The sequence below is a fragment of the Panthera onca genome, chromosome C2 (assembly GCF_046562875.1).
Source record: "Panthera onca isolate mPanOnc1 chromosome C2, mPanOnc1 haplotype 2, whole genome shotgun sequence".
Taxonomy (NCBI): Eukaryota; Metazoa; Chordata; class Mammalia; order Carnivora; family Felidae; genus Panthera; species Panthera onca.
Window position 1 is genome coordinate 7999245 of NC_138347.1, and position 18306 is coordinate 8017550.

The window sequence follows — 18306 nt, forward strand, 5'->3', positions numbered from 1 at the left end:
AGGGCGACCTGAAGGGAAGAGGGTGGGGCTGCCAGATGTCACGCAGCCTCAACATGAAAAGACATTGTGGTTGTGGCAGGTGGACGGACTTACAAACCAGCGTCTGGAAGATCCTAGGAACTGGGTGTCACCGTACGACAGATGACAAATGCGGGATCTTTAACGGATGGCGAAAGATGGGCTTTTTAATGAATGGTGTTGGGACACCAGGGTAGCCGCCTGGGAAAACAATACAGTTGAATCTGTGCCTCACCGAACACACAATAAGAGCAACTCCAAACGGATCGAAGATTTAAATGGAAAAAAAAAAAAAAAAAAGAAACCATTAAACGATAGTAGAGTGGGGAGAACTTTTCTATTGCCCCAAATACAGAGTACAGACAGTTCTAGATTTAAGGGGACTTAAGTACCGGAATGAAACGCAACGTCTGGGCCCTAATGGGATCCTACTTTGAACAGACCAGCACTAAAATGTTATATTGGGGACGGTGGGGAAACTTTGACTTTGGACCTGTCGACAGGAACTGTTCATTTTGTTCGGTGTGATAAATATATTGTTTAAGCAAGAAACTGCCGTTAAAAAAAGAAGATGCTTACTGAAGTAACGTGGGGTGAAATGTCACATGTTCAGCGAAGACAAGATTATAAAGTCGAGGTGATGTCAGCAGATTATCGCAGGGACGCATAAAGTCTGAACACTTCTGGTTTGGGAAGTTTGTCTTCCCAAAGTTTGCCTGTTTGTCCTCAGCACAGTCAGGAACTGCTTTACAGTCTGAATTTTGTCAGAGCAGACATCATTCTAGAAAATACCAAAGACACCACGAATCGAACGCTGATGCGGACACACACCCCCAGCTGTGCTGCATGCGGCCGGTGCCCGAAGCCCCAGGATCGCCACTGTCCCGTCGGCCGGCCAGGGCACCTGCCAGGTGTTGTACGAAAGGGAAGGAGGAAACCATTCCTCCCGAGGACAGAGCGAGGCCCCGAAGCCAGGTGGGAGGACAGCAAACGGGCGGAATCGTCCAGGAGGAGTCCTGCACGGGCTGCGCGCCCAGAGCTTTCCGGGAGCAGCCTGGGGAAGTGTCGGGGTCCTGGGCTCCTCCACTTTCTTGCCTCTGCAGGGTTGAGGCCCAGGCCGGGGAGGGGGACAGACCAGCGGGTCCTGCAGGAGAGCCGACCGGGAGGCCTGGAGACAGGGCCCTTCCAGCTGCAGCAAAGAGAACTTAACTCCGCCCACCAGTCTTGGGGAGAACGGGGGGGGGGGGGGGGGTTGTAAGGTGGGTAGGGGGACTAGAGAAATTCCGTTTTGTCACCAAAACCGTGCTTTATTCGCGGGCTGGTGTGGTTTGGGAGAATTTGGTCATGTAAGAACAAATCCTTCCTCAGGGTAGACAGTCCAAGGTAAGGAAGGGGCAAAGACAGACTCACCGGAAGCATCTCACATGGGCAGCCGGCTGGTCCCCTGCAGTCCTTCTAGAAAGACTGTCGGTCAAGGTCCCGGAGGTGGTTTTAAGCCCCTGAAGTTTCCTTTGACCATATGCTGACCCTTGCTGTCACCTCCCCAACCCAGGTTTGTATATTTAACCTGGAAGGGCGTTGCTTTTCATCTTTACGAACCCCTAAGCTGCCGCCATGACATGCTGGCACGTGGCCATTTCTTAAAAATCGGCTTTGGGTCCAAAAAGCAACATTCTCTTGGTGCGGTTCTCCCCGATTTCCCGGTTCTCCTTCACCCACTTTCCCAGTCCTGGGCCGTGGCCCCCTTCAGGCCACAGCCCCTCGCCCGTCCACGCTGACCCCGCGGCGGCTGGCACCCTGCCTTTGCCAGGCTCCCCCCACCCGCCCCCGCCTCAATGGCCCACGGGACCGGCTGGGGTAGCTGGTGCCTCTCTCCAGCCTGAGAATGTTCCGCCAGGTACCAGAGGGAAACAGCGTCTCCATCCTCGATCCCCTAGCAGATTCCCTGCTGGAGGAATTCACTTCCAGCTTGATTAGCAAAAACCACTTTTTGGTGAGAGACCTTACTGGTCTGGCCGGATTCCCAGATTCAACAGGCCGGGCATCTCACACCTACTGTGCACCAAGCTTTGGAGAGAGCAGAGGGGGGAGGAGGGGGGGGGCGGGGGCAGACGTTAACTCTGACACAGGTACTGGGGCGCTGAGGGGGCACACGCAGATGTCACCCAAGGGTCCTGGACCGGGGGGGGGGGGGGGGGGGGAGACACCGGCGAGGACCAGAAGCGCATCACCGGCGGAGGCTGAAGCAGGCACATCTGAGAGGCTCGGGATCAGGAAGGCAGGAGGCTGTGGGTGGGGGTCAGGTCTTGGATGAATTTTCCAGAACCTCCAATGATGTCCGGGCAGTGGCAGGGGTAGGGTTTTAAATAGAACAGGCCAACGTCAGTAAGTGACAACTGTCAGGGAAGGGTGGGCGGGGCATGAGCAGTGGGAGGCGGCTCCAGGAGGCAGTTTGGGGGAAAGGGGAGTAGACTTCAGTCTACAAACCGTGTCCTTGGGCGGGGTGCTCAGCGAGGCTCCAAGCGGCGCGCTGTTCTAAGAGTTTTGGGTGTATCCGCTCATTTCATCCCTGGGAACCCACAGGGTAGGCAATATTCTCATCCTCGCTTTTTTTTTTTTTTAATTGAAAAAGTTGTATTTATTTTTGAGAGAGAGACACAGCGCGAGCAGGGAAGGGGCAGAGAAAGAGCGAGACCCAGACTACAAAGCAGGCTCCCGGCTCCGAGCTATCAGCACAGAGCCCGACGCGGGGCTGGAACCCACGAACCGTGAGATCATGACCTGAGCCGAAGTCGGACGCTCAACGGACTCGGCCACCCAGGCGCCCCTCATGCCCATTTGAAAGACGAGGAGGCAGAGACCCAGGGAGGTCGAGTACCCTGGCCGGTCCGGGACGAGGAAGGCGTGCGGTGTCCGGCCCAGACTGGCACGTAACGGACACGTTAACGGTGGGACCCCCCCCCCCCCCAGGATGGCGTCAGGCCAGGCCAAGACCGGGGAGGGGGGGGGAGACTGGCACAGAACGGGCGTGTTGCCCGCCGACGGAAAACGCTCCCGTTGACTGCTTCCGGCCCCAAGAAAAGGGCTTCTCCAGAGGCTCACAATGGGGATGCCACCCCGGGCTCCCAGAGAAGATCAGTGAAACACCGCCTGGTAATTCAGGGGTCTTTACAGTCCTCGAATCACTCCCCCGCCTCTTCCCTCTGACCTTGCCAGCAACGCCCGTAAACCAGGGACACTGTCTGGGGGTCCCACCACTCCTGTCCCAGGGGAGAGCAGGATGGGGCTTAGCGCTGAACACACAGCAGAGCGCCTCAGACTCCCTCCCCACCCCTCGGTAGGTCCTCACATCTCACGCTGAGGACGCTCCGAGGCAGGTGTCCCCGTCCCCGTTTTAGAGTTGAGGGAGACTAGGGCTCAGAGAGGCCAAGCAACTTGCCTGAGGACACACAACCAGTACAGGGCAGACCTGGGATTCCAACCAGCCTGACTCCAAAGCCGATTTGCTCACCACTGACTGTGCTAGGGACAGAGAAAGGTCTCCCGCGCGGGGCATCCGTTCTGAGCAGTCCCTATAAAGGAGTTTGCAGAGGCGTTAAGAGCAGTTTCTGGAGTCTGCTTGCCTGGGCTGGGGGGCTGGCCTCATCGCTGCCACTCACGGACACTCTCTCCTTGGGGCTTCAATCTCCTCCATCTGGGAAATGAAGGTCAGGACAGGACCCATCCCCCCTCGCTGGGAGGTTGGGTGCATTAAATGCGACGTGCCCAGAGCTTTTGTTGCTTCTGAACAGGGACTGTTGTGGTATCACAGAAAGAGGCTTGGTCTCTGTCGCCGGTGTCTGACCCAGAAACCCTAAGTCCCTTGTCACTCCTTGAGTGACAGGAGCATCTCTGGTCCTAACATGATGACCCTTGGGGGGCCCTGGACAGCTTCAGGATGGGGGCTGGTCTTTCTAGAGAGAGACCAGGCTTTGACTAGAAGCCTAGATCTTACTTTCAGCTCACCCCCTAACCTCCAGGGGAGGAAGGCCGGAAACTGATGTGATGAATCCTCCCTGAGACCCACCCCCTCCCCCCGTTCCCCGCCCCCGGACGAGAGGATTTAGAGCCTCTGAGCTGGTGAACATCCATGTGCCAGGAGGCTGGTGTCCCCCAACTGCACGCGACAGAAGCTCCCGCACTCGTGACCCCTCTGGATCCCACGCTCTTCATCTGGCTATTCGTTCGTGTCCTGCATAATAGCCAATAAATAACGCGCCCTCTTGAGTGCTGTGCACTGTTCTAGCAAATCACTGAACCAGAGGAGATCGCGGGAACTGCTTCACAGCTAGTCGCTCAGAAGCTGGCTCGGGACTCGCGACTGGCGTCTGAAGCGGGGGCTGTCCTGTGGGGCTGAGCCCCCTGCCCGGTGGGATCCCGCGGTAACTCCAGGTAGACAGCGTCACAACTGAATTCTTGGGACACCCGGCCGGTGTGTGCAGGGGGTCAGAGCATCGGTTGGTATCGGGAGCAGAAAATAAACGCCTCCACTGCCCTTGTGCAGGCAAACTGACGGCAACGCGAGCCGAGGGCAGACGGTGCCAGCACACAAACTGGGAGCCGCAGGCTGGTCGTCGGGCTGGCCTTCCTCGCTGCTGGACACGCGGCTGTCCTGTAGGTGGTTCCCGCGTCAGAACTTGCTCCTGTACCAACAGACGGAGGCACGGAGGTGGCGTCCTCCTCCCGGCTCAGAGACTCTCTGAGGAGCAGAGGTAAGTCCCCGGGAGCAGGGCCAGAGGGTCGTGGATCCCTGCCCCAAACTTGCCCTTCCGCCGCACTGACAGGGGAGGCCGAACCCCCGCCCAGCCCTCAACTCTTTTGCTCCATCGATTGAAGGGAGAGGCAGAATTTTTCCTGAAGAGGCCAGATGTAAAATATTTTGAGGTTTTCTGGGTCAAAAGCCAACAATCTAGGATATTGTGGATCTACATCACAAAAGAAAAAAAATTTAATTGGTGAAACTCAAATATAATTATCGGGCACGTTTCTTGAGGTCCACTAATGAGTGCAATTTTCATTCTTTTTAGCGGGGGCTTAACACTTCACTGAATTGAGGCGCAAAGCTAGAGTTGCCTCTCGTCACCATCGGCTGCCCGTGTGTATCTGTTAATGCTGACCTGTGGTAAGACTTCACAGATCTCATCGCAGAGACCGTCTTCACGTGGACAGGTGCCTCACAACATCCGTACCAGGCCGTAAGCACGGGATTTTTAGCCAAGCACACGGACCACCTGAAAGGCATTTGTGGAATTCTGCTAGATTTTTCTCTCGAGGCTTATTTACCTTTGGGCAGATGAATCGCTTCAACTGAAGGGTCAGGCCGGAGTTCCGCCATGGAGGCTGGGTGGATTTCGCAACATGGGAATTTCTTGTGGGTTCGCATTCACGTCTACAAGAGCACCTGCTCGAACTGCGGTGGGAGGTCCTATACCTGCTGCAAACGCGTGTGGAACGGAGCCCTCGCTTTCGGTGTTCACTCCTGACAACACGGCAAGTGCAGTGAAGCAGCGTGACGTTATTCTGACATTAGCTCCTGTGGCGAGGACTCTACCATGGTCTGAATCCCGCGTAGGAAACACTGCTCTGCTTTGTGATTTTAGACGGCATCAGTGAAGAGGGCCAAGTCTGCAGCCAAAGCTAATTTCCAAAGCTCTTCGGGGTTGGGGAGCGGTGGCTGAGGGCCGTGCTTCTCATTCAGAGAAAGTTCAATCTTCTTGGTCCTCAGCTCAGAGACTGAAATAAAACCTCACCTGAAAAAAAACTACGACACCAGCGAACTGTCGTGGGGCAGCCCATGTCCGGATATCACGCTCCTCCTGCGGATAAAACTCCACGGACCCGGGGATGGTTCAGTCCACAAGAGAGAACGCAGCCCAGTGTTGACAATACTGGGTTCGAGAACGCTGGACTCGAATGTTCTCCGCAAAACACCTGCTGATTTAAGCGATACAGTAAATAGCCAGAGGCTCTAAAATCTGGTATCATCACAAGCTTTGGAAGCCTTTTCTATTCCACACGTAGTTTTTTCCACCGTCGATTGCGACGCATCTTGAGTCAACCTCAGGTTGTATGGAACCCGTTTCCTCCACTTGGAGAACGTTTTTGCCCGCAGATGTTCCACCCAGGTTGTCGACGGAGCTGAAGTCTTGAGTAACTCGTCACTCGGCACAGACTCGTCAAACCACCGAGCCCTGCTGGTGCCACAGGTCAACCCCTGTAACAAGAGTCAGGGAAAGCCACTCAAAATCACTTGCCCGGCTTTTTAACGGACTGTTGACATCGCCCACAATATCCTCAACCCTTGGAGAGGCCGTCGTCAGAGAAAGGCTAACAGTCCTACACGAATTCACTTTCCCTGGGCACAGTTCTCCAGCCGCTGCATCAAAACATGGTTTCACTGACCCACTGCGGGTCTGTGGTTTCCCCTGCTTGGCGAACGAACGAGCCAATCAGAAACGCTGGTTGTAGCGACACTATCGTGTGTGTGTGTGTGTGTGTGTGTGTGTGTATGTGTGTGAAGAAATTCTGTGATTAGATGCTCAATTTTAAATCTTCCCATTTTTCTGGCCACTGCTTTCTCGTGAGTTAGATATTTCGGTTCAGAGGCGTCACACCAGCATCTACGGCATTCTTTAGGACAGCCACCAACCACATCAAGGCACTTTATCAGTAACAAAACAATCCACCCTCCACCACGCCTGAGAGGCATGGAGGTATCGGAAGTTTCCTTTCCACCTTCCTTGTTTTGACACGATGGGAAACACTGGTGAGAAAAAAACAAAACGTTGAGGCACGGCCACACGCGCGGCACTCAGAAGCCCAACGGGTCATAGCTGTGTCCCAGCTCTTTGTGATCCCCCAGGCAGGAAAATGACCGTGCCACACGCTCTCCGTGGCAGTTCCTCAACTCTGCCACCGTAGCATGAAAGCAACCCCAGAGAAAAACGCAAATTAAAAAAAAGAATAATCTGATGGTATTCCAAATTCTGAAGTTTAAATTTCACGCAATTTTCACATCGTGAAGTATCCGCCTGACGTTTTCCAACCGGTTAAAAGGTACAAACAAACCACTCTTACCTGGATGGGCCATGGGAACACAGACTGGCTGTGATGTGCTGATACTTAGTCTATGGCAACGGCAGGAAGCAGAGGCCAGTCAGCCCTGCCTTTCTACAGCTCTCCCGTCCCTGAAGGACCCACCACCGTGGAAGGAGTGCCAAGGGCCTGATGCCAGCCACGGATTGGGAAACGCAGGTAACAGTAGCAAGAAAGCAAGCGGAAACATTTCAGGGAGACAAAAAAGAAGAAAAAAAAATGTGAGGCTTCCCTGGCGATCGCTGGCACATGACACATCTATTTTCTCTTCCATCCCGAGCCTATTTTTTACCTTTGTTCAGAGAATCCTAGAGAGCCTCCCTACCTCTTGGTCCAGAGCTACGGCCCAGGGTCCCTCTCACGTGGCAAGGTCTGGATGAAGGATAACGTATGGTGCCTGGAGTTGTGGGCTCGGACGGGGACCGAACGCCACACGGGACAACCAGTTGCTGCGAAGGGCTACCGGGCTTTGGGGTCACAACACCCCGGAGCTGCCGCCAGGTGAGGGATTGCTGGACCCTGGAAACCAGAAGCAGGGAGGATGACCCAGGGAAGAGGGGGAGGGGGAGGGGAAGGAAGCAGCACATTCTCCGTCTGGATTCTTCAGAGCCTCCTGGAAGCTATTTTGGTTGCCCAGTTGGATGAAAAAATCCAGATACATCTGTTCATTTCCAAGTTCACGAAAAGCCTGTCAGAATAAAAACTTTTCAGCACTACGGTGATTCATCGGGACAACGCAGGCGGTCTTAAATAACTAAGCTTCTTTTAGCCCCTAAGCTGAGAATCTGGATTAATTGAGATTAAATTAGTCTCACCCAGAACTCTGCTTCTGGTGGTCCGACAACTGGAGGGGGCAGCCAGCGGTCGGTTGTCCTGGGGATCTCAAGGTCAAAGTCAACATGGAGAACTTCCAGCAGGCTGCCCTAGAGGCCAGTCACGGGCCAGTCGGGCCATCGTGACCAAGTTGCTTAAACTCTTCGGTTGTCTCAAATGTAAAGGGAGGCGCTGACCACCGCTTCTCAAGCGATCACGCTTACTGCCGCCCGAGGACCCTCGTAAGATGCGGATTCTGAGGCTGATGTGGCCAGTCCCCGGACCACCGAGTGCTGAGGGACGAGACCATCTCCACCTCCCCGAGACACCCTCAGGGTCATGGAAGGCATGATGGGTAACAAGTCTTGGAACAGACAGGCTTCTCGTGTTGAAGTGCCCAGGCTCTGCTCTTAACCCCCCTTCCATCGCCTCACTCACCATCACCTGCCTGACGAGGACCCACACCTCCCACCCCAGGCCCTCAATCCGTTCTCTGGCACGAAATCGCCCACCGGACTTCTCCCCTCAGATGCCCTGCAGGCCCTCAGCGCTCCGAGTCCTGTGACCGATCACGTGAGCATCCGGCCCGCCTGCTCTCCCTCAAGTGCCCCAGGCCCCGCGGCCGGCAAGCACTCTGCCCCTGCAAAGCCGCCGAGTCGACAAGCTGGAAGAAGCCCGGCTTGTCTCCCTCACCACCTCTCTCTCTGTCCACCCAATCCCAGAGATCGATCAACTCTCCTTCCCAAGTACGTGGACCCTATCCGTGTATCAACAGACACTGGCAAGGCCTCTCGATTTCTCATTACACCAGGCCTTGAACATCCTGTCGTCTTGTCCTAGGTTCTGGAACATTTCCACCACCACTTGCATGACTCCCATCTGCCCATTAGATATCGGCTTCGGCCTCGATTCCGCAGGGAAACTTCCCTCAGCACCTGGACCAGAATACACTCGGCTTCCTGGGAGGCGTTCGCCATCTATCTGCTTCCGCTCCCCAAACCAAACAGTGACATGCCGGTTGGTGTCACCCCTCGGACACAGCTAAGTGCCTTGCACACGACAGGTGTCGGGACTCCTCTCCTAGAGTCCTCACATCAGTTGCCCCAAGATCCCCGTTCATGTTCTCCTCCAGGATGAACTGACTGCTATCTTTGGTTTGGGTGCCTTCTGTAGGAAGTAGGAGGGATATTTCTCCTGGTCTTAATCCAACCAGTAAAGGAGAGTGCAGCCTCGCTCCTCGTACCTGGCCGCTCCTGGTCACCCTCTGCTAGGGCCAACGAGACAGGACTCGCAGGGGCAGGGCCGAGCCGGGGAGAAAGGCCGGTTGGTAATCATGCGCATGGGAAGGCCTCAAGCTTGAATCTTCGCAGCCCCTACACGATGGGCGGGGGACACCTTCGGAAAAGCTCTCAGCTCCAGGAAGGAGTGGACCAGTGTTGCCAGCGTCCACACCCCCACACGTGGAGGAAGCCCTCGGAGAGAGTCGGGACTCGGGTCAGAGGGCAGTGGGAAGCAGATAAATGCCGGGTACGCACTCTGCAAACAGCAAAGCACCAGGCAAGTCTGGGATTGGCGAGGGAGGCCAGCCCTGCCCACGCCGCCCCAGAGGCGTGAGGTCGGAGCTTCACCCCTGCAGGCCAGGCACCAAGGGGCAGCCACGTGCGAACAGGGCAGGCCCAAGACCGAGAGCTGTCAAGAGGTTTGCTTTACAGGTAGACGGCCGTCTGTTACCTGAATTTTAGCTGGGGGTGGGATGGGGGGTTACTGCTGCTCCCCAAAGAGTTGTCTCTACCTCCGGTGAACACTCAGACCCCATTATCAGATCTATTGCTTTCATCTTTATCCAAAGCCACAGGCCCGTGTGGTGCACACGTCCCTGTGAGGGAACGCCAGTCACGTATAGTCTAAAGCTGATGAACTGGCTTTTGCCCTAAGAAAATGGTGTCCTTAGGCTTGTTCTAAGGAAGGGAATGAAAAGGGAATCATGTTGAGGGACTCCAAACAAGATGGTGGAGGTAGACAGTCTCCTACCACATCAACAAAATAAACAGAAAATAAAAACAGAAAACCAGCAGTAGCTAGCCCCCTCGTGCTTTCAAAATGTGGGTTATAACCAGTTAAGTTCTAAAAGCTTCCCCACGGTTATCAGTTTATGAACCCAGGAACCGATCGTCTACTGCTCCTGTTTCCTCCCTAACTCTGAAGGCTAACCACTCCACACGTCTGCCTCGGGGTGGCGACAGGGACGAGCGGAGAGGGGCCGCTGGACACAAGACGACCAGGTCTAACCACGCTGCCTTTCCACAGTTACTCCTGCAGCCTCCTTGAAGTTGCAGAGGAAAATTCTACTTGAAAACCATCCTTTATGAGACATTTAAATATCATATGTTACCTCAAAGCAAACTACAAAACCTACAACCTCAGAATCGTAAAATAGACGTAAGTAGCAGCAAAACGAAGTACTGAAGGAAGAGTTACAACCCAGTGACAGATTCCAGGAATAAACATAAACTGGAAAATAATCCTGTTGAATCATCCACAGAAAACACTACTCACCTGAGTTCCCGGGGTGGCTGCTATATTCACATATAGAAAAAGTAGACTGATTCGTGCTGCAGAGTCAAGCTCTGTATTCAGTTACAGATTCTGTTTTTCGAGTGCTTCCCGTACCGAGCTACGATCCTTACGTTCATTATTAGCTCACCGAAGCCCATGCAGAACCCCATGTAGTGGATGCCACAGTTACTCCCACTCTACTGAAGAGGAAAGGGAGGCTCGGAGAGGTAAAGCGACTTGCCCAGGAGAAGAGCAAGGACTGGACCCGATTCCGAGCTGACAACCACGGGGCTTCCCAAACGTCGGTTTGCTCAGACCAGGGGGCCAGTGGCCCGGAGAACTCCTGCGCTTCACAAAGACCAAGTGGGGCCAAGGCGTGAAGGACGACGTCCCCGGCCCGCCGTTGGGACCCTTAACACGTGTCACCCTCACGGGACCTCCGAGGGCTGCGGAGAGGTCACATCAACCCAGTTCCAAAAGGGAAGATGCCAGAAAGACACAAATTGTTGAAGTCTGAGACACTTGCATCTGACCATTTCTGACTCTGTTGGAGGCTTGTCCGTGACATTTTACAATGCAATGTAAGTGATGAATCTTAGTTGCTCGTTTATATTTATTTTATACATCTGTATGTATAAAAGCCTCAATAATAAATCTACACTTTAAAATCTCTTTACTACAGACTTCTGTCAGATGAGCCGCAGGCACCTCCTGGCCCTGAGAGGCGCCTGGCTACAGGTGCAGGGTCACCCGGAAAGCTCCCCCCAAACCACAGCTGCCCAGGCCCCACCCCCACCTCCTCCATCCGTCACCAGCAACTCTGCCACGATTTGTCATCTCAAGGTGGGAAACCACGAACAACAAACCGCCTTCAGGTCAAGAGACCACTAGGTGTGCAGTCACAGGTTTCCGCCAGCCGAAAACTTTCCCACGTCCGAAATGGCCGAAGACCCCCCCCCCCCCCCCCCCGGGGTCCCGGTGTTCGCTGACCCGGGAAATCTGAAGAGGAGTCTCGCTCCCACAAAAAAGGCCGTTACCGTGCTACCACGGGTCTTTTTGCAAACACGAGCGGCACAATGCAAACTTCCGGAAAGCGAGGCATACTCGCCCCTGGTTATCCCGCGTGTGCTGAAATCTGAACGTTTTAGTTGGCGACGTAGCTCTCTTTTTGTCTTTGGACAAGATTTAGGGTAAGAAAGTGGAAACAAATTAATGACGACAAACACCTGGTGCTCACCGAAAGTCGTGCAAGAGCACCCTACCCTGGTGCTCACCGCTCCCTTGGAGCAACCGGAACCCGGGCGGGACACAGGCTGCGCGCACACCAGCGAGAAGGACACACACACAAACCGATGGTCCACTTACCTTGCTCAAGGAGTCTGCACAAAAAATATCTAGTGCTTGAAACACAGGGACACGTAAAACTACGAGGCCAGGTGACCCCCAGGGGGACGGCTGTCGGACACAGGGTACTGCTATGCATTTTGAGGGACGACAAAGAAAATAAGCTATTTTCTTCGGGTCTCTTTTCTTGTTCCTTGTCCTAAAAATTACTTACTGTTATGTTTTCACCCTAGGAAATGAAGTCTAGCGAAGGAGATCCAAGATTAAGAAAATGAGAGCTTCTGCTCTACTCTGACACCAAGGGCTTCTCAATGCGGGGGGCCACCTGCTGTCCCAGGGAGGGTTCTAAGAAATCCGAAGACCATCTCAGGATACCAGAATGGGCCCCCGCCCGCCTGCCCTGCCCAAGCCTTAATCTTAAAATTTCAAACTGTCTTCATATATGGCACTAAAAACCAACCTCTGGTATCTGGAACAAACCATCTGACCTATCAGTTCTGGTCACCACTACAGAACTGGACATAAAAACGAGTACTGAGCTTGTATTCTGAGAGCAAAGTAAAGGCCAAAAGGAAACTGGAGAAGTGCCCTGGAAAAAATTTGGCATTTGCTATCCTGTCTTTGTATTTTGTTTATGTATTTTTTATCATATGACTTACTGCAACAGTCAGTTTCACAACACAGGAGCTGAGGAGGAGGGTACAGGGACAAATGCGACAGGCATTTCGTGGGTCTTCTAGAATTACCGCAGCCTTAAGGATTTTTTACAGGTCATTCTAATACTCCTTAAATAAAAATATGCTTAGGATTTTTGGAGTCTGATCCCATATAAAACGTGCCACTTACCGAAGTTAAACAAAATGCTCAGGTCGTAAGAAAAAAACTAAAGCCAGTTTTTTTTTTCTTTCTGATTAAGTCTAACTTTATGCGGCCAACTTGCCTTTTACGGAATCACATTTAACTTTTTAAGTAAGTTTTCTGCCTTCCTGAAAGCCACCCTCATATATACTTACATATTAATTTATAAAAGGAAAAGACTTTAGGTTACACGTCAATTCACTGTGGCGGGAGTTCCAGACTCCACACAACGAAGTCCCTGATTCGCCCCCCTACGTGGATCTGGGGAAGGAGGAACGAGATGACGTGTATTTCCTCTTGTTTCCCAGAAGGTCCAACCCTATTAAAAGAAAAACCACTGAACCCTCACATCCATTCTAAAAACTACAAGCTATTAGCACTCTGAATAGGAGAGAAACTGAATATAGTAATCACTCGTATAAAGAAATGATTTGGAAAATCAAAATGATCAAAATCAAAACCTCCAATTTTCACTTTCCGGGATTTGGGAAGCCTAGGTCCACGTCGCACCATTTCCTTCTTACACATTTGACCAAACTTATCCTCAGTATACCTACCAGACCCATTACCTGGACCAGGTTAATTGCATAGGAAGAGTTTTTTACTATGTTTACATCTTTCTTAATTTTAAAAAAGCATAGTAAAGAGTCTGAGGACAAATTATTCAACTGTTTATCATACATAAGACCGCATGACTATGATACAAAGGGGGGTTCTTTTTCATTTAACGTTACAATATACACAGCAAGTCCGGACCAGATCTTACAATCTGCACACAGGTATTTAACCTTTTCCATGCTGTTTATGTTTTACAATGCACAGAAGTCCTGTAACCAAACCGTGTAGTAAAGCACACAAAACTGGACTGTAACATAACACAGTATGCAGAAGCATGGGATTTTATGATTTCCTTTATGTAAATAGCGGTTTAAAAACTGCTTTCGTTTTTGGTGCTTGCTAAGATGTGGCAACCAGCACAGAAAAAAATGACCTGACCCATATAATATCTTCCCCTTATAGTCCTAAACAGCAGTAACTACTGATTCCTTTTGATATTGCTATACTCAAGATGATATCCTTTTATTCACTGTAAACTTTTATGAACTACCAAGTTCAAAAATCATCCACAGGCTTGACATTTAATTACAAAATAAATATGGATTTCCTGATTAACAACAAAAAAATTTTGTGGATTATAAAAACGGTATTTCCAAGTTTCCATTCACATTCACATAGTTTTAAGCCTTTCTTTTTGTCACTGTTTACATATAAAAACCTGCTTTTTGTTCAGAAAAAATTGACCTAGTCAGCCACATGGAATTGACCAATAAAAAGTAATGTGGTGTTCTGCTGAGTTGTTTTGAACAGGGTTATCGGCAGAGGTAGATTACTGCTTCTTTCCTAGGCTTCTTTTGATCCCGGACAGATAAATTACTTATCTTCATTCTCCCAATTCAACCGCTCAAAAGTATAACACCCTAAAATTGGTCAATTTAAAATGGGAACACAAATTTAGCAACTGCCAGACTGTGTTACATTAAGGCAGCATAATCTCAAAACTAGGCACCTGTTAAACACCAGCCTGTTCACTTCAGGTCACGCATGAGAGTTTTGCTTTACTCGTGCTCATATTTTGGACCTGTTGGTGCAATCAAGGTCTTGCTTTCAAGTTTACAAGTAGGTTAATCAGGAATACAAGAATCGACTGCTGGTTCCATAGCTTCTGGATCCAGTGTCCCTTTACCTTCGGAAGCCTGAACACATTTAGAATGTAACAGATGCTGTCATCTTGAATTAGATGTCAATCTATTATGTTCAGAACACAGATTGCTGTAGATGTATTGGCTATGGATTCAACAACAGTTCCAGTTTTGTTTAAGCAATAGTACAGCCATAATTTTCAACTGACATTTAAAAATGGTCTAGTTACACCTTGTGTCAAAGTGCAGGACTGCTACATTATTGGTTACAGACATCTATGTGCTATAAAAACAGCTTTGGTACAATAAATTATCAAAAAAGAAAATAAATTTTTGTAAAATTCACAGCATAATTGTGAGGCAAAAAAGCAGTCACATAAAATTCTGCATTTTTTAAAAATGTTCAGGATGAACAGAAGACATCTTTGTGCAGAAGAAATGGTGGCGATACCACGTGCCGAGAAAAAAAGCAAAAACGAAACAAAACAAAAACAAAAACAAAAACAAAAAAAAAAAGTAAAAAGCAGGAAGGGACACAGCTGTAGCTATTTCCATCAAAGCAAACCACTACTTCTGTGACCTTCAACCAATAAGGAAGTCAACTTTATGACACACGCAAAGTGACCTTGCAATACCTTACAATTAGTGGGTCACAAAAGTCTATTTTAAAAGAAAGGCCTCTTGAATTACCCATTCTCTGTGTTTTCAGCATTAAGGACTGTCTGCAAAAGCATGTCCAAAAGTGATTGCATCTGAAATGGTAGGCTCTTCTAATTTCGAGTCCAAATCCATAAGGCCAAAGGTTATCCCAAAGACCACCACTCAGACCTCCCCAGGACTGGCCACGACTGACCCGTTGATTGCTTCTCAGTGCACCTCGGTTAGGAGACCAGTCACGTTCCATTACTATCTACCGTGGCCTCTCCAACAGGAGACCCACGGGATCCCATGTAATTGCTGCTTTGCTCCTCAGTAGGTTCAGACAGGAGAGTTCTGATCCCCGCCACTTAGCATGCTCACTGTGCCTTACAAACAAACTCCAGAACAACCGTCCCTTCCATACAGCTGAAGGTGATGTTTGTGTCAGCTGGAGGTCCCTCTTCCTTACAGTACTGCGTTTCCGTGCCCAAGTGTGTTTAGAGGACTTAAAAACCCAAATTTCCCACCCCCCACCCAAAACAAAACAAATGGGGGGGGGAGGGGGGTAAAGGGAGGAAAAAGGAAAAAACAAAAAGGAAAAAAAACACCCTCGTGGGGCCCTTTATGCAAATTATGTGCAGTGCCTTTTTATTTTAAAATTAGTTGGCAAATGACCAAGACCAACATCTGAACATTAACTTCTGTGGAACAGAAAAGACAAAAAAACCCACTACGGCTGGGGTGTGGCAAGTTAAAATGGGGGAGGCGAAAAGAGGACACCTCTGCGCTCTCCGTGACGACGGGTTTGTGGACATGGCTCTTTGAAAAACTTCATTGTCCCTTTGCAATCTTTTCAAGTTAAAAAAAAAAAAAAGAAAAAGAAAAAGAAAAAAAGTCAGCTTTGCCCTCTTGTAGCGGTTCAGTGTGTTAATCTCCTTCTGATGCAAGCAGCTTTGCACTTTGTTTTTTGGAAAAAAACACCACTTCTATAAAAACACACAAGAAACAAACTCAAGTTTCAATTTAGTCACGAGCTAGCTACAGAACTCTGTTGCACACAAACTCCTGTCATGGGGGACTCTTCTCTGTCAGCTCCTTGCCTCATCGTCAGATGTCCCTCAGTCATGTAATGTGTAGAACCTGTATTAGCAGAAAATTGGTACGCTGAATGTCCAGCTAGGCCAGTCTCTTGGCGGGGATTGGAGTAGACGGTCAAATTAACGTCCATAGCTCCGTTCTGTCCAAAGTCCAAGGTGTTAGCAGCCACCGGGCGATTCTGGTAGGCCTGGTTGCCTTGATTACCGGTAGAGGAGGAGGACGTAGAGGAAGAAGTAGTTGAGGAAGACAGGGATGTCATGGAGTGGTGACTATGGCCAACCTCCATAGAATCCTGGGTAGAGGAGCTATTCGTTGGAGAATTGTAGACCCTTGGCCTGGTCCGGTTACCCAAGGCTTGTTGTCCGTGGTGGTGGTGGTGGTGGTGGTGGTGGTGATGGTGATGGGAACTATTTCCATGGTGATGATGCAATGCATTCTGTTGAGGGGCTACATGAAAGGTTGTTTCTTGAACGGGATGAGTTTCAACAGTAACCTGTGTAGGAGCTTCAGTGCCTGACCAACCAAGGGGAGCAGGAAATTGCTGACGCACCTGTAAGAAGATTTTCAAAGCATTTATTCAGAGTACTGTTTCCAAGCTTTACTTAATCTTCAATCGAAAGCTAGGACACCAGCATTTATGTTAATTAGAGAGAGGGGATTTTTGAAACTTTTAATGTGTCAGTTCTAGAACACAAAATCCCGGGCCGCCTGGGTGGCTCAGTAGGTTGAGCATCCGACTTTGGCTCAGGTCATGATCTCACCGTTCGTGAGTTCGAGCCCCGCCTCGGGCTCTGTGCTGACAGCTCGGAGCCTGGAGCCTGCTTGGGATTCTGGGTCTCCCCCCTTCTCTCTCTGCCCCTTCCCCGCGCGCGCTCGCTCTCTCTCTCTCAAAATTAAACATTAAAAACAAAAAAATTAGAACGCAAAATTCCAAGTATGTTTGAGCGAACCAGTATTTTACTATGAAAGCTGCAATTTTTAGCAAGCTATACCCATTAACAGGCTCATGTATTTATTTCACTGGCCACTTTCTTTCCTGGGATGCATTGTTTATGCCAGGGATCAGCAAACTTTTTCTGGAAAGGATCAGATAACAAACATTCTGGACAGGTTCAAAATGAATTCTTGGCTTTCCCGTAAAGCCCCTCTTCTCTCCATCTTTCCCGTTTCAGTAAGAGCACTCTTTTCATCAGCGGCTCAGTAACTCCTGCATCCACACCATCAGCAAGTACCATGGAGCGTGCCTTCGAAACGGCTCCAGCCTGGCTGCTTCCCTGGTCTCCACCACCATCCCTTCTCCCAGGCTCCTACCGTCCACCGCTCACCCACACCGCACAACCGCCTCCTAAATCCGCTCCCAGCTTCCATCCTTGTGCCTTTTTTCCAACCCATTCTTCATAACAGAAGAAAAATCTTCTCAAAGCACAAATCCAATCACTTTCCTATTTAAATTAAAATCCTTTAATGATTTCTCCGTGCACTTATTAGAAAAACAAACTAATGCAAAATCCATAGGTGGTCTGCCTCGGGGGCCACCGTTCGTCTGGCCAACCTTGTCCTCCAGCCATCCTTCCTCTTGCTACCTGGGCTCCAACACCGGGTCCTCCTTCCATTCCTCCACCCAGCAGTCGTATCTTTCCAACGTCTCAGGGCATCTGTGCCTACTGTTCCTTCCTGCCTAAAATGCTCTGACTTCTCATTTCTCCTCGGGTGCTTCCTTCCCATTTCGGTTCGAGTCTTCTCTGACCACTCTGGCTAACACTGCCTCAACTCCTGGGGCAGCAGATACCAGCTGTCCACATGGCGGCACTACACTTCCCAGCCTCCCCCGTCCTCAGGTATGGCCACGGGGCTGAGTTCTAGTCCGTGCAACACGAATGAACGTTTTGATGTTTTTATGTCACGGCCGGACCTGGCCCACCAACACCTCCCACATCCCGCCTGGTGGATGCCAGCAGACAGCCAGGCCCTAAGGGCCGGAGTTATTCGCCCAGGACACGGGAGACAGCCATGCCACTGACCTGAAAACCCTCCCGGGACCGCTACCCAAAAAAGAGACTTCATACTCCCTTTGGCTACCATATTTTGTGGGGTCTATTATCAGTCTGGCTTACTCAAATCCTCACGCATCCCACCCAACAAATCG

The 18306-nt window shown here is 50.6% G+C and overlaps 1 protein-coding gene and 1 long non-coding RNA gene across 15 annotated transcripts in view; both read right to left on the reverse strand.

Annotated features, from left to right (window-relative positions):
* Positions 1-531: 531 nt before the first annotated feature.
* On the reverse strand, positions 532-11482 carry LOC144617390 (uncharacterized). The gene is made up of 2 exons (XR_013557823.2): positions 7135-11482; positions 532-6820 (listed from the first exon to the last, which is right to left on the reverse strand). It is a non-coding gene; the product is annotated as an uncharacterized LOC144617390 (long non-coding RNA).
* A 1896-nt stretch (positions 11483-13378) lies between these two features.
* Positions 13379-18306, reverse strand: part of DYRK1A (dual specificity tyrosine phosphorylation regulated kinase 1A) — a 150377-nt gene continuing 145449 nt past the window's right edge. For all 14 annotated transcript variants that reach the window (XM_078452785.2, XM_078452793.2, XM_078452792.2 and 11 more), the window contains one exon: positions 13379-16710. In XM_078452785.2, the coding sequence (XP_078308911.1) occupies positions 16090-16710 (621 nt within the window). In that variant the 3' untranslated portion in view covers positions 13379-16089. The remainder of the gene's footprint in view (positions 16711-18306) is intronic.